General features: G+C 43.1%; 2 protein-coding genes across 3 annotated transcripts; one reads left to right on the plus strand and one right to left on the minus strand.

Annotated features, from left to right (window-relative positions):
* The first annotated feature begins 242 nt into the window (after positions 1-242).
* LOC110532474 (wiskott-Aldrich syndrome protein) lies at positions 243-10,205 on the plus strand. Of its 2 annotated transcripts, none has more exons than XM_021616416.2 (11): positions 243-490; positions 3,792-3,932; positions 4,157-4,243; positions 4,382-4,475; positions 6,264-6,299; positions 6,393-6,425; positions 7,779-7,977; positions 8,150-8,325; positions 8,513-9,060; positions 9,166-9,274; positions 9,414-10,205. In XM_021616416.2, the coding sequence occupies exons 1-11, from the start codon at positions 383-385 to the stop codon at positions 9,470-9,472; spliced, it is 1,590 nt and encodes a 529-aa protein (XP_021472091.2). In that variant the 5' UTR covers positions 243-382; the 3' UTR covers positions 9,473-10,205. The 2 variants fall into 2 exon arrangements, with proteins under 2 accessions (XP_021472091.2, XP_021472093.2); XM_021616418.2 differs by having other exon boundaries at positions 7,782-7,977.
* Positions 9,769-26,580, minus strand: LOC110532473 (semaphorin-3F). The gene is made up of 19 exons (XM_036988489.1): positions 26,504-26,580; positions 26,219-26,294; positions 24,940-25,061; positions 20,198-20,358; positions 18,855-18,917; positions 18,568-18,687; positions 18,271-18,364; positions 18,018-18,137; positions 17,666-17,811; positions 17,371-17,485; positions 17,201-17,270; positions 16,845-16,989; positions 16,383-16,605; positions 16,197-16,285; positions 16,040-16,081; positions 15,680-15,837; positions 15,485-15,552; positions 15,220-15,347; positions 9,769-10,907 (listed from the first exon to the last, which is right to left on the minus strand). The coding sequence occupies exons 3-19, from the start codon at positions 25,040-25,042 to the stop codon at positions 10,497-10,499; spliced, it is 2,256 nt and encodes a 751-aa protein (XP_036844384.1). The 5' UTR covers positions 25,043-25,061; positions 26,219-26,294; positions 26,504-26,580; the 3' UTR covers positions 9,769-10,496.
* Positions 26,581-27,331: the final 751 nt, after the last annotated feature.

Raw genomic sequence — 27,331 nt, forward strand, 5'->3', positions numbered from 1 at the left:
GATTCGTTCTCTTTTCTAATAAATGTCCCATTGAAAATTGGGGTCTGAGTAGCGTAAATTGAGTACCTGAGAAGAGTTTGCCATTTTTAGCAATGGAACAATGACTAAAACTTAAGAAATTACACAGTCAGACCATGAAATATAAGTAACACCACTCAACCATGATCAGCATTATGAGCGAGAGAAAGGGGGGAAAAAAAATTGTGGTTGTCCATTTCCTGCTCTGAATCTTGGTGTGCATGTAACACATTGTAGAAGGCAGAAGAGAAACCATCTGCACCATTTCAACTTGTTATTCTAACAGTCAGTGCCTGTTTGAGGAAGAGGACAGAGGCACGTCAATGCTCCGTTTTGATACTACGTAGATATTCTGAGAGGGACTATGAGTCGGGGATCTAAGTCTAAAGGAGTTCAGGAGTTCAGTCCCAGCTCTCTGCTGAGTCCACAGGAGAATGAGAGGCTGGAAGACCTGCTGGGGAGGAGGTGTGCTGTAAGTCTTTCCTGGGGATGAGGGAGGGGAGGGGATGGCTGGTATGTAGACTGGGAGACTTGGTGTTTGGATGGTAGGTACTTGGTAGGTCTATGTAGGAAACTATCTGGTTGATGTTTGGCATGGAGGAGACCTGGTTGGATGGTGTGTGGCTATTTGGTATGTAGGTGTATTTTAGGCAGGTTGGTGCGGTAGTAGCACATGTCTAAGTGTTAAATAGCAACCAAATAAATAAAGGTTATTCTGGCATATTCTGTGTTTTAAATATAGCCTTTTATTAAACAAGGTCCATGTATACAGTAAGATATGATTGGGCAAATGTATGGTTGCCACTGCTTCAGTCTCATCATTATTGTTTCACTTTTATATAAATGACTGAATTAACCCCTTCAACTGTGGCTCTGATGTGTTTTATTTAGTGTATGGCAATTTCATTAGATGTCATCTAGATATTTGGCAACTTTAAAAGTAATATCTATTGTTAGAAATTCAAACAATTAAACATTTTGCATGTACATCAAGAGTCTCTACACAATGACTTTTAAACGGGCATGAGTGAATGACAGGAAATTGTGGTGTAAACCACTTCCTCTGGTAACAGAATTAGAGGCAGCAGTTTGTACACTCAGTGTATGAAACATTAAGAACACCCAGTGGTGTAAAGTGTTTCATTTTTACCCGTATTTAACTAGGCAAGTCAGTTAAGAACAAATTCTTATTTACACTGACGGCCTACACCAGCCAATGCTGGGCCAATTGTGCACCACCCTAAGGGACTCCCAATCATGACCAGGTGTGATACAGCCTGGATTCAAGCCAGGGTGTCTGTAGTGACACCTCTATCACTGAGATGCAGTGCCTTAGACCACTGCGCCACCTGAGAGCCCCAAAGTAAAAACACTTTAAAGTACTACTTAAGTAGCTTTTATGGGTATCTGTATTTTACTTTACTATTTATATTTTTGACAACTTTTACTTTTACTTTTACCAAAATAAATGTATGTACTTTTTACTCCTTACGTTTTCCCTGATACCCAAAAGTACTCATTACATTTGGAATGCTTAGCTGGACAGGAAAATTGTCTAATTCACGCACTTATCAAGAGAACATCCCCGGTCATCCCTACTGCCTCTGATCTGGCAGTCTCACTAAACACAAATGCTTTGTTTCTTAATTGTGTCTGAGTGTTGAACTGTGCCCCTGACTATCTGTAAATGTAAAAAACAAGAAAATCGTGTCATCTGGTTTGCTTAAAATAAGAAATTTTAAATCATTTATACTTTTACTAATGAGACTTAAGTACATTTAAAACCAAATACTTGTAGACTTTTACTCAAGTAGTATTTCACTCTGTGACTTTCACTTTTACTTGTCATTTTCAGTATTTTACTTTTACTTAAGTATGAAAATTGGGTACTTTTTCCACCACTGAGAACACCTGCTCCATGACAGACTGACCAGGTGAAAGCTATGATCCCTTATTGATGTCACTTGTTAAATTCCTTTCAATCAGTGTAGGTAAAGGGGAGGAAACAGGTTAAAGAATGATTTTTAAGCCTTGAGACAATTGAGACATGGATTTTGTACGTGTGCCATTCAGAGGGTGAATGGGCAAGACAAAATATTTAAGTGCCTTTGAACGGGGTATGGTAGTAGGTGCCAGGCGCACCGGTTTGTGTAAAGAACTGTAACGCTGCCGGGTTTTTCACGCTCAACAGTTCCCTGTGTGTATCAAGAATGGTACACCAACATAAGGACATCCAGCCAACTGAGCCAACTGTGGGAAGCATTGGAGTCAACATGTGCCAGCATCCCTGTGGAATGCTTTCGACACCTTGTAGAGTCCATGCCCTGACACTTTTAGGATGTTCTGAAGGCATTAGAAAGGTGTTCTTAATGTTTTGTATGCTCAGTGTATGTGCAGTCTGCTTTCTTTTGACATACCAACTTCCTGGTTTCTGAGGTAGGCCTAAGCCTGCAGTGGTAGTTGACAAGTCTAACAAAATATTATTCCCACCACAGAGAATGTGATGTCATTATTGGGGGCAGGTCTTTGCTATGAAAACTACCCAATAACTTTCCAAACCACTGAGTACCTGCTGCTTAAAGCACTCATCACAGGTAACTTAGGTCTGACAGAGGTCAGACACTTTCCGTTGGACTGGTACAGTCCATTCCGGATAAAGACTTCCGATTGTCCTAAATGTTTGAACTTAACCTGAGCACACACACACTATCTACAGTAAGTAGAACAAGTATGTATTTGAATTCACTTGAATAGAGTTTGCACTTTTCTGATGTGCACTTATCAAGCCAACATACATAGAAACTATACTGTACAAAAATATAAAAGCCACCTGTCAAGTGTTGGTCCCATGTTTCGTGAACTGAAATAAAAGTTCCCAGAAATGTTCCATATGCACAAAAAACGTATTTCTTTCAAAAAACATTTTTTTGCATTTTTGTTTACATCCGTTGGTGAGCATTTCTGCTTTGCCAAGATAATCCATCCACCTGACAGGAGTGGCATATCAAGAAGCTGATTATTACACAGTACATCCAACCGCGTGTATGGCATTGTGAGGGCAAGCGGTTTGCTGATGTCAACGTTGTGAACAGAGTGCCCCATGGTAGCGGTGGGGTTACGGTATGAGCAGGCATAAGCTACGGACAACAAACATTTTATCAATGGCAATTTGAATGCACAGAGATACCGTGATGAGATCCTAAGGCCCATTGTCCTGCCATTCATCCGCCGCCATCACCTCATGTTTCGGCATGATAATGCACAGCCCCATGTCGCAAGGATCTGTACACAATTCCTGGAAGCTGAAAATGTCCCAGTTCATCCATGGCCTGCATACTCAACAGACATGTCCTCCATTGAGCATGTTTGGGATGCTCTGGATCAACGTGTATGACAGCATGTTGTAGTTCCGCCAATATCCAGCAACTTCGCACAGCCATTGAAGAGGAGTGGGACAACATTCCACAGGCCACAATCAACAGCCTGATCATCTCTATGTGAAGGAGATGTATCGCTCTGCATGAGGCAAATTGTGGTCACTTCAGATACTGACTGGTTTTCTGATCCACGGTATCTATGACCAACAGATGCATACCTGTATTCCCAGTCCTGTGAAATCCACAGATTAGAACCTAATTAATTTATTTCATTTGACTGATTTCCTTATATGAACTGTACCTCAGTAAAATCTCTGAAATTGTTGCATGTTGCGTTTATATTTATGTTCAGTATAGTTAAATGTCCTGCGTGTGCGCATGTGTGTGTGTGTATAGTCCCTGGCCACTACCGTAGCACAGCTGTACATGGCCCTGCCCCACAGTCCCACCTGCTGGAGCCTGCAGCAAACTGGGGTGGCCTGCTTCGTCAAGGACAACCATCGCCGTTCCTACTTCATACGCCTCTTCGATGTCAAGGTAACAGGAACATACACTGTCAGTCACAATGATGGAAAATATTAATCAATCAATCAAATGTAGTTATAAAGCCATTTTTACATCAACAGACGTCACAAGTGCATTTACAATAACCCAGCCTAGAAAAGGATCATTTGTTGATCCACTGTTGAGAAGTTTCCAATGAAGATATGAGTTGAAGAAGTGTTGGCCTTTCAGTTATATTAACAGTTGGCTTTTCCCAGAAAGGACAGCTGATCTGGGAGCAGGAGCTCTATAACCAAATGGTCTATCACTGTGCCCGGCCATTCTTCCATACCTTCGCTGCAGATGTAAGCAAGCGTATCTTCCTCTACATTAATATGCCATGGATACTCATGATGATGGCTTGACTGTAAATCCTAAGATGAGTGATTTTACTTTTGTCTTTTCATGAGCCTATCCAAATGTTTCTCTCCAATCCAATGCAGGACTGCCAAGTGGGGCTGAACTTTGCAGATGAACAGGAGGCTGAAACCTTCCTTAGTGCAGTTGATGAGAAGATCAACCAGAGAAACCGTCAAGGTCAGGGTCATTTGTTATAGAATCAAAGACAGAAAATTGTGTTGAGTTTTTTGGTATAGGATTGACATGACATCAGACTGTATATTAGGCTACCATGTTCTCCATGTCTGGTTACTGGTGAACTGTCCCACTGGGCACAGTTGGTTCAATGTAATTTCATTGAAATGATGTGTGAACAACGTTGATTCAACCAGCGTGTGCCCAGTGGGGTGTTGTTTGTATTTGAGTCATACAGTGCATTCGGGAAGTATTTAGAGCTAAATCCTCATAGACCTACACCCCACAGTGACAACGCAAAAACAGGTTTTTAGAAAATAACGAAATATACATTTACACAAGTATTCAAACCCTTCACTCAGTATTGAAGCACCTTTGGCAGCGATTACAGTCCTGAGTCTTATTGGGTATGACGCTACAAGCTTGGCACACCTGTATTTGGGGAGTTTCTCCCATTATTGTCTGCAGATCCTCTCAAGCTCTGTCAGGTTGGATGGGGAGTGTCGCTGCACAGCTATTTTCAGGTCTCTCCATTTTCATGCTCTGGCTAGGCTACACAAGGACATTCAGAGACTTGTCCCGAAGCCACTCCTGCATTGTCTTGGCTGTGTGATTAGGGTCGTTGTCCTCTTGGAAGGTGAACCTTCACCCCAGTCTGAGGTCGTGAGCGCTCTGGAGCAGGTTTTCATCAAAGATCTCTCTGTACTTTGGTCTGTTTATTATTCCCTTGATCCTGACTAGTCTCCCAGTCCCTGTCGCTGAAAAACATTCCCACAGCATGATGCTACCACAACCATGCTTCACCGTAGGGATGGTATTGGCCAAGTGATGAGCGGTGCCTGGTTTCCTCCAGACGTGACGCTTGGCATTCAGGCCAAAGAGTTCAATCTTGGTTTCATCAGACTAGATAATCTTGTTTCTCATGGTCTAAGAGTCCTTCAGGTGCCTTATGGCAAACTCCAAGTGGCTGTCACGTGCCTTCCGTCTGGCCACTCTATCATAAAGGCCTGATTAGTGGAGTGCTTTAGAGATGGTTGTCCTTCTGGAAGGTTCTCCCATCTCTACAGAAGAGTTCTGGAGCTCTGTCAGAGCGACCATCGGGTTCTTGGTCACATCCCTTTCTCCCCCGATTGCTCAGTTTGGCCGGGCGGCCAGCTCTAGGAAGAGTCTTGATGGTTCCAAACTTCTTCCATTTAAGAATGATGGAGGCCACTGTGATCTTGGGGACCTTCAATGCTGCAGAAATATTTTGGTACCCCAAATCTGTGCCTCGACACAGTCCTGTCTCAAAGCTCTATAGATTAATTCGACCTCATGGCTTGGTTTCTGCTCTGACATGCACTGTCAACTGTGGGACCTTATATAGACAGGTGTGTGCCTTTTCAAATCAATTGAATTTACCACAGGTGGACTCCAATCAAGTTGTAGAAACATCTCAAGGATGATCAATGGAAACAGGATGCACCTGAGCTCAATTTCAAAAAACCTGTTTTCACTTTGTCATTATGGGGTATTGTGTGCAGATTGATGAGGGAAAAAAGTATTTCATCAATTTTAGAATAAGGCTGTAACATAACAAAATATGGAAAAATTGAAGGGGTCTGAATACTTTCCTAATGCACCTTATTTGAACTAATATATCTCTGACACTGGAAAACATAACAGATATTAACAGTAATGTGCGGTTCCATGGAGGGTAGCTGTGGCATTTCAAAGTAAAGGTTGTGGTGAAGATGTGTAGATATGATCTCAACTGGCATCCTCTTGTTCCTCCTTCCTTCCCTATCACAGTGTCAGAGAAGAAACAGCGCCCCCTGCCTTCCAATGGTAAGACTGATTTACACTGAGGCCCTTATCTGAAGTAATCCCAAAATAACCCTTGTATTCTCCCTGAACTAATTCTGTGTGTTTTACTTACAGACGGAGGGGGACGACCTCCACTTCCTGGTAAAGGTGAGTATCCCTCATTCCATTGAATGTGTTATACCTGGGCTCCCAAGTGGCGCAGCGGTCTAACACACTGTATCGCAGTGCTAGAGGCGTCACTACAGACCGTGGTTCGTTCCCAGACTGTATCACAACTGTCTGTGATCGGGAGTCCCATAGTGCAGCGCACAATTGCCTTGTGCTGGTTAGGGTTTGGCTTGTGTAAGCCGTCATTGTGAATAATAATTTGATCTTAACTGACTGAAATAAATGTTAAATAGAAAAATTACTAAATATCTAGTTTTTCCTAGCCACCGTGCTTCTACACCTGCATTGCTTGCTGTTTGGGGTTTTAGGCTGGGTTTCTGTACAGCACTTTGAGATATCAGCTGATGTACGAAGGGCTATATAAATAAATTTGATTTGATTTGATATACCGTTCAAAAGTTTGGGGTCACTTAGAAATCTCTTTATTTTTAAAAAAGAAAAGCACATTTTTTGTCCATTAAAATAACATAAAATTGATCAGAAATACAGTGTAGACATTGTTAATGTTGTAAATGACTATTGTAGCTGTGGGTACTATTTAACGAAGCTGCCAGTTGAGGACTTGTGAGGTGTCTGTTTCTCAAACTAGACACTCTAATGTACTCAGTTGTGCACCGGGGCCTCCCACTCCTCTTTCTATTCTGGTTAGAGCCAGTTTGCGGTGTTCTGTGAAGGGAGAAGTACACAGCATTGTACGAGATGTTCAGTTTCTTGGCAATTTGGAATAGCCTTCATTTCAAGAATAGACTGACGAGTTTCAGAAGAAAGGTCTTTGTTTCTGTCCATTTTGAGCCGTAATCGAACCCACAAATGCTGATGCTCCAGATACTCAACTAGTCTAAAGAAGGCCAGTTTTATTGCTTCGTTAATCAGCACAACAGTTTTCAGCTGTGTTAACATAATTGCAAGTGTTTTCTAGTAATCAATTAGCCTTTTAAAATGATAAACTTGGATTAGCTAACACAACGTGCCATTGGAACACAGGAGTGATAGTTGCTGATAATGGGCCTCTGTACGCCTATGTAGATATTCCATAAAAAAATCTGCTGTTTCCAGCTACAATAGTCATTTACAACATTAACAATGTCTACACTGTATTTCTGATCAATTCTATGTTATTTTAATGGACAGAAAATGTGCTTTTCTTTAAAAGAAAAATACATTTCTAAGTGACCTCAAACTGTTGAACAGTAGTATATATCTACCTCAGGCACAACAACTAACTGACCCAATATCTAAACTGTAAACATATACACTACACATCTCTGACAAGATATCTTTACCCAAGAGAGACATATCTGTGACTTATACATGTACACTTCCATTGTAAAGCAGGACCTGGCAGTCCCACTTCTCCCTCCATGGTCACCATGGACATCCAGAACCCAGACATCCAGGCTTCACGCTACCGCTCCGTCACACCTGTACCTGCCCCTGCCTTTGTCAGTAAGGGAAAGAAGGACAAGAAAAAGGACAAGAAGAAGAGCAGTAAACTTTCCAAAGCAGACATTGGAGCACCGAGTGGGTTCAAGTGAGTGGATACTAAGCGCACACATATAAGCAGGCAGTTAAATAAAGCCTTCATAATCTATCACAACACATTTAACTAAATGAAAACTTGTCATGAAATTGTTTGTCCAGGATTGTATCCAAGCGTGCCACTCATTCAGGTATATTTTCCTCTTCCTCTCTCTCCTCCTCAGACATGTGAGTCATGTGGGCTGGGACCCCAACAACCTGGACCCTGACCTGAAGAAGCTGCTGTCCTGTGCTGGGATCAGTGAGGCTGAGTTGAAGGATGAGGAGACCTCCCAACTCATCCAACAAGTCATTGAGAACTCAGGCGGCATGGAGGCAGTCAAAAAGGCCATGAACACTGGTGGGTGTCATTCTGAGTGTCTGTCTACTGGTCTAAAGTTCATCATCACTTCAGTGGATGTATTGAATTGTACTTCCCTGTAGGGTACTGTTCTGGTGTACTCTGTTATATCATTTTATTACTAAATGTAAATCAAACTATTTTTGTAATCCAAAATGTTGCTGTTTTTTCATCCCATTTCATATAGGTCCTGGGCCTCCTCACCCTCCGCCTGGTAGGCAGGGTCCTCTCCCCCCAGTACCAGGGAGCTGTTCCTCCCCTCCTGCCCCTCCTCCTCCACGAGGAGGTCGCTCTGGCCCACTGCCCCCTGTCCCAGGACAGCCAGGGCGTGGCCCGCCCCCCTCCCAGCCCCCTCCTTCACGTGGAGCCCTGCCACCTCCACCCCCGTTAGGCGGCCGAGGTGGACTCCCACCACCTCCACCCTCTGTGTCCCATAGTTCTCTTCCACCTCCCCCTCCCCCTGGTCACCATCTCTCCATGCCTGCACCTCCTCCTCCTGCTCCATCCACCCCCAGTCGAGGAGGCCCAGCACCTCCTCCACCTCCTCCTCCCCCGCCTCCCCCAGCCCAGAGCTCTGGAGACTTTCCTCCTCCTCCTCCCCCCTGTAAAGGTCCCCCACCACCTGCTCCTGCTCCTGCATCTTCAGGTGGAGGTGGAGGTGGAGGTGGAGGTGGAGGTGGAGGTGGAAGAGGAGCTCTGCTGGATCAGATCCGCCTGGGAAGGAAGCTCAAAAACGTAAACCCAACTTGTTCAAATACAAAAGTGTCTTTGTCAGTGAGATTGAAGTCTACATATTTCAGTTTACATTATCATTGACCTTTGACCTTTTGTGTGTCCCAGGTCACAGACAGTCCTGAGCCACCTCCGCCTGCCCAGGAAGACTCAGAGGGTATTGTAGGAGCTCTGATGATGGTCATGCAGAAGAGGAGTAAAGTCATTCACTCCTCTGGTGAGTACCTTCTCATCCTAATCTTTCATTCATTCATTCTACAAATGTGTAAATTAAAACAAATGCATTGTGGCTTGTCCTCTTGAATCTTAAAATGAATCTCTGCATAACAGATATTCATTCCTCTCTTCTGTTTCAGATGAAGGTGAAGAAGAAGGAGGGTATGATGATGAAGATGATGATGAATGGGACGACTGATAAGTGCATTCCGTACTGTATTATTTTCCACTCTGTAACCATGGACTTCAAAGTTAGGTTGATCCAGTTAGATTCAGTCTGCAGCGCTGAAGATCCTCTACCGCAGATTTGTATCTCACCGTGAATGCTGGAACAATGCCTTTAAATGTCAATTGCGCCGTAGTGCGGATCTTCAGCACTATGGATTGAATCTAGCCCTTACACATGGAAAATGTACACCTGAAGAATGCTACAGATAAGGATTGTGTGAAAGGCCCAAAGGTTAAATAAATAAACAGAACGTAGGACAAAGAAGGTTAGATGGGATAATATATCTTTTTATATCTGTCGTTTGAACGTTTCCAGTGTAGGACTCATGCTGAGTATGTACATTACATTACAGTATGTTGCTCAATATCATTATAAAAGATGGTGAGGTCTTCTACACACAGTCTTCTTTCTACTTGTTCCCATTCAAATATTTGATATTACTGGAATGTAGTATTATAACTAATATTATGCACACATATGATTTCCCGTCTTAATGTTCTACATGCAGATATTGTGTGTTTTGTGCAAATATAAACAAACATAGGTCACAAAGGCGTTAGAGAGCGCAAGAGTCACCACAATTACGACATCACAAATGGTTTTAGTAGACAAATACATGCATCATACCATACAATTACTATCTCTCAACGTTGAACAATAAGATGTACACATTTCCAAACTGAATAAAGAATGCAAAGACAAACGCTTTTGAATTATTATACATGAATAAACCACGGATCTATTATTATCATATGATATATACACATATCAATATATTACATTTCTATACTGAGATACTGGGTTGTGTGAGGGTGTCACCACCACCATACAAAGGGAGACGAAGCTCATGTTTGGTGTCAAACATGGATCTCTAGTCTATCATATGGAGTCTCCTGGCTGGCTAGTGTTGGAGAAGTCCAGTCCTCTATCTGCCGTGTGTCTCCTGGCTCTCTGTGTGTCTCCTGGCTGGCTAGTGTTGGAGAAGTCCAGTCCACTATCTGCCTTGGGTTTCCTGGCTCTCTGTGTGTCTCCTGGAGGTGCGTTTGGGCTTCTGCTGCTTGTGCCCTAGCTGCTCCCAGTAAGACTGACAGTACTGGTGGATCAACTTGATTTCTGGCTGGGATGTGGTGTCTGTGAGAGGGAGGGTTGGGGGGTGCTTCAGCTGCTGAGCGTCATGTTGCCCCCCCCGCCCATTGGGAGGGCTGTTGGAGGTCATGGGGTCATCGTCAGGGGAGGTGAGGGCCACCACGATGTCTCGGTCCAGGATGCGCAGCGCCACACGGGCCACCGTGTGTTTGAAGTTGTTCTCCGTGGACAGGCAATGGTACAGACCGGCGTCTGATTGGCTGAGAGACTTCAGAAGGATTCCCTGGGGTGTCTTCAGATACTCTCTGTCCCGGTTGAGCTGAGGGGTAGGGGGGAGAGAGAGTGTTATGGTAGTGAGGGGGAGAGAGAGGGTTATGGTAGTGAGGAGGAGAGAGTGTTATAGTAGTGAGGGGGAGAGTGAGTGTTATGGTAGTGAGGGGGAGAGAGTGTTATGGTAGTGAGGGAGAGAGAGTGTTATGGTAGTGAGGGAGAGAGAGTTTTATGGTAGTGAGGGGGAGAGAGTGTTATGGTAGTGAGGGGGAGAGAGTGTTATGGTAGTGAGGGAGAGAGAGTGTTATGGTAGTGAGGGAGAGAGAGTTTTATGGTAGTGAGGGGGAGAGAGTGTTATGGTAGTGAGGGGGGGAGAGTGTTATGGTAGTGAGGGGGAGAGAGTGTTATGGTAGTGAGGGGGAGAGAGTGTTATGGTAGTGAGGGGGAGAGAGTGTTATGGTAGTGAGGGGGAGAGAGTGTTATGGTAGTGAGGGAGAGAGAGTGTTATGGTAGTGAGGGGGAGAGAGTGTTATCGTAGTGAGGGGGAGAGAGAGTGTTATGGTAATGAGGGAGAGAGAGTATTATGGTCATGAGGGAGAGAGAGAGTGTTATGGTAATGAGGGAGAGAGAGTGTTATGGTGGTGAGGGGGAGAGAGAGTGTTATGGTCATGAGGGAGAGAGAGAGTGTTATGGTAATGAGGGAGAGGGAGTGTTATGGTAGTGAGGGGGAGAGAGAGTGTTATGGTAGTGAGTGGCAGAGAGAGTGTTATGGTCATGAGAGAGAGAGAGTGTTATGGTAATGAGAGGGAGAGAGAGTGTTATGGTCATGAGGGAGAGAGAGAGTGTTATGGTAGTGAGTGGCAGGGAGTGTTATAGTAGTGAGGTAGAGAGAGTGTTATGGTAGTGAGAGAGAGGGAGTGTTATGGTAGTGAGGGGGAGAGAGAGTGTTATGGTAGTGAGGGGGAGAGAGAGTGGTAGTGAGGGAGAGAGAGTGTTATGGTAGTGAGGGAGAGAGAGTGTTATGGTAATGAGGGAGAGAGAGTGTTATGGTAGTGAGGGAGAGAGAGTGTTATGGTAGTGAGGGGGAGAGAGAAGGGTAGTGAGGAGGAGAGAGAGTGTTATGGTAGTGAGGGAGAGAGAGTGTTATGTTAGTGAGGGAGAGAGAGTGTTATGGTAGTGAGGGAGAGAGAGTGTTATGGTAGTGAGGGGGAGAGAGAGTGGTAGTGAGGGAGAGGGAGTGTTATGGTAGTGAGGGAGAGAGTGTTATGGTAGTGAGGGAGAGAGAGTGTTATGGTAGTGAGGGGGAGAGAGAGGGGTAGTGAGGAGGAGAGAGAGTGTTATGGTAGTGAGGGAGAGAGAGTGTTATGTTAGTGAGGGAGAGAGAGTGTTATGGTAGTGAGGGGGAGAGAGTGTTATGGTCATGAGGGAGAGAGAGAGTGTTATGGTCATGAGGGAGAGAGAGTGTTATGGTAGTGAGGGGGAGAGAGTGTTATCGTAGTGAGGGGGAGAGAGAGTGTTATGGTAATGAGGGAGAGAGAGTGTTATGGTCATGAGGGAGAGAGAGAGTGTTATGGTCATGAGGGAGAGAGAGTGTTATGGTGGTGAGGGGGAGAGAGAGTGTTATGGTCATGAGGGAGAGAGAGAGTGTTATGGTAATGAGGGAGAGGGAGTGTTATGGTAGTGAGGGGGAGAGAGAGTGTTATGGTAGTGAGTGGCAGAGAGAGTGTTATGGTCATGAGAGAGAGAGAGAGTGTTATGGTAATGAGAGGGAGAGAGAGTGTTATGGTCATGAGGGAGAGAGAGAGTGTTATGGTCATGAGGGAGAGAGAGTGTTATGGTGGTGAGGGGGAGAGAGAGTGTTATGGTCATGAGGGAGAGAGAGAGTGTTATGGTAATGAGGGAGAGGGAGTGTTATGGTAGTGAGGGGGAGAGAGAGTGTTATGGTAGTGAGTGGCAGAGAGAGTGTTATGGTCATGAGAGAGAGAGAGAGTGTTATGGTAATGAGAGGGAGAGAGAGTGTTATGGTCATGAGGGAGAGAGAGAGTGTTATGGTAGTGAGTGGCAGGGAGTGTTATAGTAGTGAGGTAGAGAGAGTGTTATGGTAGTGAGAGAGAGGGAGTGTTATGGTAGTGAGGGGGAGAGAGAGTGTTATGGTAGTGAGGGGGAGAGAGAGTGGTAGTGAGGGAGAGAGAGTGTTATGGTAGTGAGGGAGAGAGAGTGTTATGGTAATGAGGGAGAGAGAGTGTTATGGTAGTGAGGGGGAGAGAGAGTGGTAGTGAGGGAGAGAGAGTGTTATGGTAGTGAGGGAGAGAGAGTGTTATGGTAGTGAGGGAGAGAGAGTGTTATGGTAGTGAGGGGGAGAGAGTGTTATGGTAGTGAGGGGGAGAGAGTGTTATGGTAGTGAGGGGGAGAGAGAGTGTTATTGTAGTGAGGGGGAGAGAGAGTGTTATGGTAGTGAAGGTGTGAACAAGGTCCAAATGTGCCTCATTTGTATTTCAAAAGTGAACGACTATTGCTTTATAGATATTTTCCATTACTTGTTGATATACACAGAGTGTACAAAACATTAGGAACACCTTCCTAATATTGAGTTGCACCTCCCTTTTGCCTTCAGAACAACCTAAATTAATCGGGGCATGATCTCTACAAGGTGTCGAAAGCGTTCTACAGGGATGCTGGTCCATGTTGACTCCAATGCTTCCCACAGTCAGTTGTGTACTTAACTAAAATTACTTGAAAGTACTATTGGGGTATCTGTACAGTACTTTACATTACTATTTATATTTTTTACAACTTTTAATCGTTACATTTTGAATGCTTAGCAGGACAGGAAAATGGTCCAATTCACACACTTATCAAGAGAACATCCCATGTCATCCTTACTGCCTCTGATCTGGCGGACTCACTAAACACATGCATCGTTGGTAAAGGATGTCTGAGTGTGCCCATGGCTCTCTGTAAATTCAATTAAAAACAATTAAATGGTGCAGTCTGGTTTGCTTAATATAGGGAATTTTAAACGATTTATACTTTTACTTTTCAAACTTAAGTATATTTTAGCAATTACATTTACTTTTGATACTTAAAAACAAATACTTTTAGACTTGCTCAAGTAGTATTTTACTGGGCGACTTTCAATTTGACTTGAGTCATTTTCTATGAAGGCATCTTCCCTTTTAGTGAAGTATGACCATTGGGTACTTTTTCCACCTCTGCCCACAGTTGTGTCAAGTTGGCAGGATGTCCTTTGGGTGGTGAACCATTCTTAATACACACAGTCCATAGGAGCAGACAACGGATATCAAGGATCGAGAAAGATTCTGTATGAAGGAATGGTCTAATATCTAAGATCCATCTTTGATACCTCCAGTCTCATAACGTTTTGAAAAACATCTCAGTGCAGTTATCCTCGAGAGGTGAGGTACTGAAAGATATTGAAAACAGGGGTGTCAAAAATGTTGACCCGTATCTTTTTGAGAGAAAAAAAATCTCTCTCTGTGAGCAATTATATTAGTACAAAATAATATAATCCCCCCCCCCAAAAAAAATAGCTTACAATATACACTGAGTGTACAAACATTAAGAACACCTGCTCTTTCCATGACAAACTGTCCAGGGGAATCCAGAGAAAAGCTATGATCCCTTATTGATGTCCCTTAAATCTGTTAAATCCACAGTGTAGATGAAGGGGAGGAGACGGGTTAAATAAGGATTTTTAAGCATTGAGACATTGTGTATGGGTGCCATTCAGAGGGTGAACGGGGAAGACAAAAATATTTAAAGTCCCTTTAAATGGGGTGCGGTAGGTGCCAGGCACACCGGTTTGTGTCAAGAACTGCAACACTGCTGGATTTTTCAGGCTCAACAGGTTCCCGTGTGTATCAGGAATGGTCCACCACCCAAAGGACATCCAGCCAACTGGACACAACTGTGGACATGGGCCAGCATCCCTGTGGAACGTTTTTGACACCTTGTGTTGAGCGTGAAAAACCTGGCAGCGTTGCAGTTCTTGACACACTCAAACTGGTGGGCCTGGCACCTACTAGCATACCCCATTTCAAGGCGCTTAAATATTTTGTCTTACCCATTCATCCTCTGAATGGCACACATACACAATCCATGTCACAATTGTCTGCAACTGCAACGCTGCTGGGTTTTTCACACTCTACAGTTTCCTGTGGGTTTCAAGAATGGACCACCAACCAACCAAAAGACATCCAGCCAACTTAACATAACTGTTGAAATGGGGTGGCGGTGGTGCATCTCAATATTAGGAAGGTGTTCCTAATGTTTGGTATACTCAGTGTAATACTGGTTGCTTTTCAAAGAGCAGAAATAGAAACCTGTATGTTCTTCCTTACCACTTTCCTTCTTCCTCCCCTTTGATAGAGCCACTTGACTGTGGCCTGAGGAGAACGAGACTGACACTCCAGAAATGTACTGCTCCCCTCCACACCAAATTGGACTGTCTCTCTCAGACGCTTTTCCACTGAAGGAAGGGAGGATGTTCGGAGGAGGGTGGAGGGAGATTATTTTAAATGCCAGTTTCTTGCACATTTTTTAAATTATTAAATTATTTTAATGTGTGTCACTCTGAATTCTGAAGATTAAAGTGTCTTGACAAACCTTTGGCATTGAAGCCCCTGCACTGTCGCAGTGGATCCCCATGTTTCACATCCTGCCTTCGGCTCCTCCTGGATAACAGAGAGAGAGAGCAGGGTTCAAGTACAGACACAGTAAAGAAGACGTATAATGTATCATGTCACCCCTTCCACTGTTATTTGCTAGATGACGTGTTGTGGTGTGTGTTGTGGTCCTGACCTCTTGGTGGCGGGGGTGAAAGCGGAGCAGCTCTCCCCATCCCAGGCGCAGTAAGGGTCCCGTGCCAGACAGCAGTCGGAGCAGGCCCTCCCGTACACCCCACAGCGGTGGAGAGACACCTGAGTTAGCCCCGCCTCTGATGACACATACAGCTGTTGCTATAATGACAATGAAAACAAGAGGTCAGTATCAACAATATCTCTCTAGTATTTCCTGTTTATTAACAAAGAGAGAGTTTGGGGGGATTGGAAATGAGGCAGACATTTACGTTGATAGAAGCCACAATCTATCTGCAATAGTAAAGCTGATCTAACCCCTAAAAAAATGTACAAATAAAAGGAAATCAAGAGTTCAGATTACCCTTTTAGATGATATCTTCATTGTTTTGACAGCAGCATGTGTCTGTAATTAAATGTAATGTCTCACATCAGGATCTACAGAGCACAACCATTGAATGAATGTCCAAGGACAGTGGTTGGAGACTTTTGCTATATTTGGATAATCATTATAGGCATACCCTGAAAACCTCCACTTCCTCCAGGGTGAGCTCCTCCATGGTGCTCGGGTCCTTAGGTAAAACTATGACCTTTTGGACAGTGCCACGATCTGGAACAAGAATTTGGACAAAATACAAAATGTGAAATTCGAACAAGCAATGAAGTCCTTCAGTCAGACAATTGCCCTGGGACGGAGAGCCTCTCACCTGTGCCCAGGAAGAGCACCTCGTATCGGCCGTCTACGGCGTCCACCTGGTCCACCACCAGGGCTGTGAAGCGGTAGTCCACACCAGTCCTCACCACCAGGGGGCGACGGTGGATAGGGTACACAGGGTGGTACATGAGGGGATGGGCTCGCATAAAGTTCACTGCCTCGTCTGAGAAGTCCTTAGAGGTACGAATACCTGGAGTAAATGTTCCTCCTGGACACTAGGGGGAGTAAGAGAGGGGTTGTATATTTTTGAGTAACAAAAAGAGAAAGAGAGGGAGAGAAGGGGTTGACAGAAGAAGGTCAGCCATGGCTGGAGGCGTACAGAGTAGAGGGGGAGGAAAGAGAAGTGTACTGGGAGAGAGAGAGAGAGAGCGAGAGAGAGAGAGAGCGAGAGAGAGAGAGAGAATTTGTGTATAATGTATTGATTGGTTGCAGTGAGTAACAGGTCTAAACATACTGTGCCAGGGCGAGGGTAGGGAATCTTGCCCGTGTAAACTGTCCACTGGTAGTTATGACCATGTTTGTGGGAGAAGGGTCCATTGAAGACGTTGCGGATGTCAGCCATGGAGTACACGCAGACTGCTGAACCCTTGAACACAGAGCTGGGAGAGAAAGAAGGGAGAAAGAGAGAATGAGGAATCCAGTAAGCATCAACCAGGGAAGTGGAGGAAAGAGGAGAGAGGTAAACCTACAGCTGCTATATGAAAGTACAAAACCACGAAGCAGTGACAGCAGGAAGGGTATAGACAGAAGGGGAATGGAGAAAGGGGAAGTATAAAAGGTGATGTAAGAAGGATATAATGGTGACCTTACCCAGCAGTAGTGAACAGGGCATAGATCACAGGGTTGCGTTCATCTTGCGTGGGCTGGATGAAAACATCCCCTGGAAGACAGAAAATTACCTTCCTGCAGATGAGAGACTCAGACCCATAGACTAATAATAACTAATGATCTAGTAAATCTTTCATTGAGGTCTGTCTCACTCAGTTCATCAAATGAGGTCTCCACCCCATCCTCTCCGATCACAGAGCAGATGAGGCGGGCTTTCAGGAAGCTGGTCCATCTGTTGACCAGGGACTTCTGACCCCCTTTGTCATCCTGGGATGAGGGAAGAGAAGGAAAGGAAGTAACATAAAAGTGAGGTAAAGAGTTAAGGGAAGTGTATCACGGTATTATACATATTTTTACCTCTAAGCATTGAGCCATAAATGATCCACTATGACTGCCATTCAGAATATGTTTATGTCTGGAGGAGAGTATGAACATTTGAACTCTCACCAGACACACTCGTCCCACTCTGGCCAGGACACTGGGGCTGGACCCTCCCCCTGCATCCAAACTCTTCTCCCGGAAGAAGAAGTAGAGTTTGTCATCATTCCTCTCTGCACTGTCAGGTATCTGTTGAATCTGAATAAACACAGGCTCTGAGAGAGAGAGAGAGAGAGAGGGAGAGAGAGAGAGAGGTGTGAGTGATGAAAGAAAGAGAAACTTGCAGTTGTTCTCAGAATTCATTACCAGCAGTTTGCCAATTATTCTTATATATGTATCCGGCTAGAAGGACCATAAAACAACACCTCTTTCGGAGTCCATCCTTACAAAGTGGTGCTCTTTTTCAGGTGTAGTAACTCACCATTGAGCCACCTGGAGTCATACTGCTCTGTCCTGACTGCTGTTCTGCCCCCCATGGTCCTGAAGAGGGCTGGGTCTGTCCCCATGAAGTCTACATGAACACCTGCATACAGATTCCCATCTGCAGAGGAGAAGGAGAGAGAGGAGGGGAGAGGTGGAGAGGAGAGGTTAGGAAGAAGTGAAAGTGAGAGGACCTGTTGTTTTTGGTTTTGGGAAGTCTACTAAGTGTATTCATAAGTGAGGTGAAATCGTACTGATAAGAGCAGCAATGTTCTCCTGGAAAGGATCATAGGAACATTTGCCCTTCCCTGATTCTAGAAATCCAGGAACCAGTCTGAACACATAATCCTGGAAAGAGAGGGACCAGAAAAGCCAGATAAGGATCAAATGTAATAAAATGACAAAAGCATATAGACAAATAGAGCTCATATCTGTGGCCTAGTTTTGAGTACTAGAGTGTTTAGTAATCCGGGCTGCTGGGCCTAAATATACACAGATATGCTGCAGTTGAATGTCATTTAGAATGATTTTGGGCATATTGAACCTTTCACCTCTGCCTTCCAGCCTCTGTTGATGAAGGTGCAGATGGGTTGGTAGGCTCCGGTCCCACAGGTGTACAGGTGGGTGCGGTTCCATGGCTCTATCATACGCACAAAATTTGCACACTCACCCTGGTGTGTGTACACAGATATGGGAATGTTATCAATTGTTGTTGAATGAAAAAAAACAAGGCTATCTCTTTCAAAACTGTGAAATAGACCCATGAAAGTGGGACATCATTAGTTCATCCTGTAAGGAGAGAGGCCAGGGGTCTTTCACAAAGACAAGTTATTCTCACCTGTCCTCCTTTTCCTGTCATCCGACACTCCCCTTTTCTCTTGTCAGAGGCTGGCCAATGGATCTGTCAGGGAAAGACCACAAAGCTACAAATGATACCACACACAGTAAAATAGCATTTTACTTGAGGTCTCTTTACTACCACATTAAATTACCACATTAAACTACCACATTAAACTACCACATTTTACTACCACATTAAACTACCACATTTTACTACCACATTAAATTACCACATTAAACTACCACATTAAACTACCACATTTTACTACCACATTAAACTACCACATTTTACTACCACATTAAACTACCACATTAAACTACCACATTAAATTACCACATTAAATTACCACATTAAACTACCACATTTTACTACCACATTTTACTACCACATTAAACTACCACATTGTTCTACCACATTTAACTTCCACATGAAACTACCATATTTTACAACCACATTTTACTACCACATTAAACGACCACATTTTACTACCACATTAAACTTTCACATTAAACTACCACATTTTACTACCACATTTAACTTCCACATGAAACTACCATATTTTACTACCACATTTTACTACCACATTAAACTACACATTTTTCTACCACATTAAACTACCACATTTTACTACCACATTAAACTACCACATTAAACTACCACATTTTAGTACCACATTAAATTACCACATTAAACTACACATAAACTACCACATTTTACTACCACATTTAACTTTCACATGAAACTACCACATTTTACTACCACATTAAATTACCACATTTTACTTCCACATTTGACTACCCCATTAAACTAGTACATTAAACTTCCACATCTTACTACCACATTAAATTACCACATTAAACTACCACATTTTACTACCACATTAAACTACACATTAAACTACCACATTTTACTACGCCATTAAACTACCCCATTAAACTACCACATTTTACTACCCCATTAAATGACCAAATTAAACTATGACATTTTACTACCACATTTTACTACCACATTAAGCTACCACATTTTACTACCCCATTAAACTACCACATTTTACTACCACATTAAATGACCACATTAAACTACCGCATTTTACTACCACATTAAACTACCACATTTTACTACCACATTAAACTACCACATTAAACAACCACATTTTACTACCACATTAAATTACCACATTAAACTACCACATTTACTACCACATTAAACTACCACATTTTACTACCATATTAAACTACCACACTAAACTACCGCTTTAAACTACCACATTAAACTACCACATTTTACCACCACATTAAACTTTCATAAAGGAGAGTTGTGTTTATGTGTGTTCTTCTTACAATGAGTGGCTCCTTGTTGACGTTGTGCATGTCCAGGGCCACCAGGTACTCCCTGCTGCCCAGGTAGAGACGGCCCTGGTCCTGATCCATCAGCAGGATGCGGTAGTCACTGGTGTTGAAGGAGAAGGAGAAGGGCCGCGCTGCTCTGGTGTCCAACAACTCTGGGGAGGAGAGAGACCCACCAGCCCACACACACGCATAGACGCACACATGCATAGACACACGCACACAGAGACACAAACTTAGTGTAAATCATATGTAAAATAAATTCTGTAGCAAGAGAATGGTACAATTGTAATATCCAGCAGGGGGAGCCATAACTTCTTTCTGCTTATTTCTTTGAATCTGTCACATGACATTTCCCTGATAATGACCACAAGTGCTTCATTTTTCACTCTCAGCAGCACTTACTGAACATAGACTAACACCATCCTCAAAGTAACAGAAAATGTGTGAATGGCTCAATGTAGCTCATCTCAGGACGTATTCCAGAAGCTTTTAAGAATGAAATATTTGATGTGTTCCAAGCTTCTGATTGAGTTTGTGGCATTGACTGAATGTACCGTGCCACTTTGTGGTTGTTATTGCAGGTCTCTGAGGACACAGTCAGATGAACTGTAAGTAAATGCTTTAAATCAGGTCTGTTCTTCATTCACCTCTCCCCGTATCAGGTCCTCATAATGACTGCTTTTACTGGAGCTGCCCGCTTGGCCAGGTCTCCCTTGTAAAATAAGTATCTTGACCTTAACGGGTGGTATCTGGATAAATAAAGGTGAAATAAAACTGACCTATGTAAAATAGCTTTCAAACTTTTAAGTGCTATGATGTAATTACTAAGTAGGGTACAAAACACAGATATCCCCATGTGGGACAGATGATAAAAACGTGAACAAACATCAGCATGAAGTACACATATACTGTTTTAGCCTGGCCGGAGTAAGGACATCTGTGTTTACATCAAAGTGCTCTGCCGTCTTCCTTTGAGGTGACTGTTTGTCTGAATACTGTTAACAGGATGCAGTCAATGTGCTGCTAAAATAAGCTGCTGCGCAATCGGATCTGCACAGGATAACAAGCATCTCTGGCAAACCTCCGTCCACTTCATCCACCGGGGAAAAGTGGACTGACAGCCTAGGCTAAAACTAGAAACGCCACACCCCTGGGCCCCTACATGGCTGCTCTCATCCTCTCCGTCATAAACAACGTCAGTTGGCACTATCTGATAAACAAACACATAATTTGTCATCATACCGCATTTGATTCAGGTAAACCAGTTCCAGACATGAAGAAGATCACACCATTTTAGTGTAATGTACAGTGAGTATACAAAACAGTAAGAACACCTGCTCTTTCCATGACATAGACTGACCAAGTGAATCCAGGTGAAAGATATGATCCCTTATTGTGATGCCACCTTTTAAATCCACTTCAAGAGTAGGTTAAGGGGAGGAGACAAGTTAAAGAAACTATTTTAAGCCTTGAGACAACTGAGACATGGACTGTGTATGTGTACCATTCAGAGAGTGAATAGGTAAGACAAAATATTTAAATGCCTTTGAACAGGGTATGGTAGTTGGTGCCAGGCGCACCAGTTTGAGTGTGTCAAGAACTGCAACGCTGCTGGGTTTTTCATGCTCAACAGTTTCCCGTGTGTATCAAGAATGGTCCACCAACCAAAGGACATCTAGCCAACTTGATACAACTGTAGGAAACTTTGTCGTCAACATGGACCAGCATCCCTGTGGAAGGCTTTCAACACCTTGTAGAGTCCATGCCCTGACAAATTGAGGTTGTTCTGAGGGCAAAAGGAGGGGTGCAACTCAATATTAGAAAGGTGTTCTTAATGTTTTGTTCACTCAGTGTAAGTAAGGAAAAGTGAGGCTTTAAATCATTGTCTCCATAATGCAGAAGACAACTTAAAACCCATATCCATACTCTAGGTCACTGGAATAACCTTTATTTAGTCCCTTCCTCTGACACAGTTCCCATCAACCAGGAAACATGAAGAGCATAGTCCCATCCACTTGGGAGCCAGGCCCAGCTAATCAGAATGACTTTTTCCCCATAAAAGAGCTTTATTACAGACAGAAATACTCCTCAGTTTCATCAGCTGTCCAGGTGGCTGGTCTCAGACAATCCCGCAGGTGAATAATCTCGATGTGGAGGTCCTGGATTGGTGTGGTTGCAAGTGGTCTGAGGTTGTGAGGCTGGTTGGACATACTCCCAAGTTCTCTAAAACGATGTTGGAGGTGGCTTATGGTAGAGAAATTAACATTAAATTCTTCGGCAACAGCTCTGGTGGACATTCCTGGAGTCAGCACGCTCCCTAAATACTTGAGACATCAGTGGCATTGTGTTGTGTGACAAAACTGCACATTTTAGAGTGGTCTTTTATTGTCCCCCAGCACAAGGTGCACCTGTGTAATGATCATGCTGTTTTATCAGCTTCTTGATATGCCACACCTGTGATTATCTTGGCAAAGGAGAAATGCTCACTAACAGGGATGTAAACAAATTTGTGCAAAGAATTTGAGAGAAATAAACTTTTCATGCATATGGAACATTTCTGGGACCTTTTATCTCAGCTCATGAAACATGGGACCAACACTTTACAAGTTGCGTTTATATTTTTGTTCTGTCCCACTTACCCAGTCCCAGTCCCAGTCCCAGCCACCCAGTCCCAGTCACCAGTCCCAGTCATCCAGTCCCAGTCCCAGTCATCCAGTCACAGTCACAGTCACCCAGTCACAGTCACAGTCACCCAGTCCCAGTCACCCAGTCCCAGTCCCAGTCACACAGTCCCAGTCACCTAGTCCCAGTCACCTAGTCCCAGTCACCCAGTTCCAGTCACACAGTCCCAGTCACACAGTCCCAGTCCCAGTCCCAGTCACACAGTCCCAGTCTGTCTCAAAATCAGTCAGATGACCCCCCCCCCCCCGACAAAAAAAAATGCCTTATGGAACAAAGAGAGTCCCTGTCGCAAACAATGAACAATCAATCTTTGGAATGGCAGGAACACAGAACAGGGGATCACATCCCACTGTTCTGCCTATTCTTGGAAATGAGGAGAAGATGATTGGGTTCTAGTGGTGGATTTGAATGACTACCAATATCAGTGAGCTCTTTACAGTGTTAACAGAGATTGGTTGCAGTCATTGTGGGACAGTTGCAGCAAGCAGATAATAAATCTAATATCATCCACAGCAATCCAAATCAATACAGTATCAAAGCAATTGAACATAATTCCATTTGGTTATATTACCACCAGTTACAGGCTTACCCTTACTTTTAGCAAACATTATGCAAACATTGGTGTGTGGGCTCAATTTTTGTGACATTCCCTACCACATTGCAACCAAGTAAACTAATACATACTTGAACTAAGGGTGCTAATTCCATAGCCTGAAAACAAACACAATGTTTTGCTAATCTGACCCTCAACACTAATCTCATTCAGCAAACAGTTTATACTCTCAGTGCTGTAGTTTTCATCAGCAGGATCAATTGAAAGACCACAGACTTCTTTAACATCTTTATAGGGTCCCACTTATAAAGGCTTTATACAGCATACATAAACACGTCATAAGCACTACATACATTTTTCACAGATCATCTATAAGCGTATGTCATACTCTAAATGGTGTATAAAGGATGACATAACCATTCCCACTTCAGGGTGAATTGTCAAATGTAACATAACACACTATGTATGTTTATACACCATTTATAGATTATGACATACACTTATAGATGATTTGTGAAACAATTATGTAGTGCTTATGAAGCCTTTATAAGTTGTACTTCGTCTTAAACTGGGACCCTTTATGCTTTACAGCAATATGTTCACAATGTACATGATCTTCTCATAGCTATATTAGAGCCACATACGTCAACATTAAATCCGTTTTTTCTAAAGATACTACTCAAATTCTCATTTCTCATGGCATAATAAGCTTCTACACCACAACGCATGCTGACTAATAGAGATCATGACAGTCCAAATTCTCAGGCCAGACATATAATTCTGATTGTAAGGGACTCAACTTGCTCCCAACACGTCCGTCATGATGTTGTGGTATACCTGAACAGAAATTCTATACACCTGAATCATGCAGATAATTATTATTTACAGTTCTTTCAGGTGAGTCACCCCTTGTGGTGCAATGAAAAGGTAGGTGTGTGTGCGTGTGCGTGTGCGTGTGTGTGTGTGTGTGTGCGTGCGTGCGCGCGCGTGTGTGTGTGTGTGTGTGTGTGTGTGTGTGTGTGTGTGTGTGTGTGTGTGTGTGTGTGTGTGTGTGTGTGTGTGTGTGTGAACCGAGGAGTGACGACAGCATGTGGTAATCAATGTAACCTTTCAGCATTATTTTGATGGAAGCCTTCATCCAGGTTACACTTACAGAAATAACTTTAGAACACAATGCCTAAACTTCTATTCACCGAGCAGTGTTCACCCGCTAGTCTAGCAGATCGAATAACCAATTCTTAGATTATGAAGGAAATGTTTATAATCTTTAATAATCAGTAACCCACAAGACTTTCTGAAATCCACAGGCCAAATAAGTAATAACTGAACCAACCTGGCCTGGAAGCCATCCCAGCTGACAGATGAGCAGTGTCTGTGTGTCTGTGTGTCTGTGTGTCTGTGTGTCTGTCTGTCTGTCTGTCTGTCTGTCTGTCTGTCTGTCTGTCTGTCTGTCTGTCTGTCTGTGAGCGAGCGAGTGTGTTCTGGTCAGGTAGCTCACCTTTGAAGGACAGCCGTACCCTTGGAGCAGACTGTTGGAGGCCTGAGATGCAAACACATACACTCAACAGGAGGAGTACGGTCCGAGTTGCTGTCTTGGCCATAACTAAGGCAGAAAAAGATCTGAAAGAGAACATCACATCATTAGTGTGTGTGTGTGTGTGTGTGTGTGTGTGTGTGTGTGTGTGTGTGTGTGTGTGCGTGTGTGTGTGTGTGTGTGTGTGTGTGTGTGTGTGTGTGTGTGTGTGTGTGTGTGTGTGTCAAAGAGAGAGAGAGAAAGAGAAAGAGAGAGAGAAGAAAGGAGAAAGAGAGAGCTCTTTATCAATGTGTGAATGCCTGTAAGTGTCTGAGTGAGTGCATGGGAGACAGCTAGACAGCCATACTGTGACATACTGTACATTACCAGTACTGAATTTCACCCCTCATGCATATTTCAAAATAAATAGCTGGCAAAAAAAAAACAGTTTGACATCTGAAAACCCTTTCTGACAGTTTAGGGGTGTTGGCAGGTAACTGTTTTACTTTTATGTCAGCATTCATTATGTAGTATCTGTACTTTGCTGAAGAGCATCTTGTATAAATTATGAATACTAAAAACTGTGTCCATAATGTCCATTAAATTCTCCCCCAAAAGGTGTACTTTTCAGATGAGCCCTGAAATGCAGTTATATTTTCTAACCAAGTAGGCCACAGACTATTTCTACATCTGCTAGAATAAAAAAAATACAAAAGGGAGTAAATTAAATTAAGTTATTTGAAGCACTTCATAAAACTTCATGAATAGAACTTCATAGACTATAAATAAATTAGATATTTTCCCCTGAGTGCTGAAATTTGTGCCCAGCCATAATTATTAAGCTGTGGTTTATAAAGCACTTATTCTAACATTATAAACCTAACATTATAATTGACATGGTCCATTTTCTCTTTGACCCAAAGTTTGACTTATGGTTTAAATTGTGTCCTGTGAACATAATTTTACCATAATCTTTCTCACTTTTTTTCCTTGTAAATGTTTGAGGGGAAAAAAATACGAACAGTCGACTGCGCATATTATGCAAGGAATGCATTTCATGACCATGACGATCACTGGCTCCTGATAACATCGCAGTTACCTGTGAACTCACATGAAAAGACAGCGAGTAGACGCTCTCTCCATATGTAGGCTACCCCTCGTTCTTGGTAATTACTTTGGTCCCTCAACACACTGACTAAAAAAACAAACAAATACTTGTGATGTTAAAAAATAGTGTATGGAGAAACTTTCCAAAGTAGCCTACCTTCTTTTTTTCCCTTTTTGAACCAGCTGGTGTAGGAGACCCGTAACTCACATAATAAGATGTTATCGCTACATTCCTTAGATGAAAGGTCCCACACGAAAACAACGAAAATGCGTTTGAAAAAGTATTTAATGCTTAAACGTCCAATAAATTATACCTCTGTATATCATAGAGAGACACCGTTTCTAACGTCTCTCTCGATTTATTTACAAACAACATGAAAAATATAACATAGATTTCCGATCAAGGATTATAAAATGATCATTCTAACAAATGTTGTCTTACTCCCATAGCCCTCATCCACCCGAAAATAAGTAAATAGCTTAATGTAGGTCCATATGTCCTCTCCTCGTGAGGGTCCTGTGCTGTGAAGGTCTGTGACTGCAGGTGTTTGGAGGGCTGCCCCCTCTCCTCCTCACCCTCCTCCTCCTGCTCCCTCCCTCCTACTTCTGTCATCATTACAGTACAAGGGTAAAGCTCAAATTGTCCCACTTTAAACCGACTTGATGTTGGTAGGGGAAAACAACGTCTGTCCAATGTATATTAGGCTAAAGTAAACAGGGAATTGAAATTAACTTCAATTCTAAATTATGAAAATACATTTAATTCTAAAATGTCATTACATGGACAAAATACATTAGTGATTTAGAAATGAAAAGGCCATGTCAGTCTATTATTTCAAATGGTACATTGCCCCCATAGACTTTAACTAGGCTATTGTATTCTACACCTTGGTTGTGAATATACAGTAGGTTACATGAATACTGTAGTCATTCCGATGTCACAGTAAATTGAGGCCCCATGCTGTGTCGTGAAAGATATCTTCAGTGCAGTTCAGCTCCACATGAGAGCCAGGAGAGTCCTAAAGATTACTCAGATTCCTGATGGACCGACTCCTGGGCTCACGACAACGGTCACAAAGTAACCCGTAGGGGGCAATTTAAATAAGACATTCACTCTTTCAAACCAGCTCAAAGCCTGAAATTACTAAGCACCATTCTCTTCTCTCCACCATTGATTTTGTGGAAAGCTCTGACTGACACATCAGGCACACAGAAGATGAAAAGGCACAGGGATGTATTAAAATAAGTAGCCTAAGGCTAGGATTTAACC

This window comes from Oncorhynchus mykiss, chromosome 9, assembly GCF_013265735.2.
Source record: "Oncorhynchus mykiss isolate Arlee chromosome 9, USDA_OmykA_1.1, whole genome shotgun sequence".
Classification (NCBI taxonomy): Eukaryota; Metazoa; Chordata; class Actinopteri; order Salmoniformes; family Salmonidae; genus Oncorhynchus; species Oncorhynchus mykiss.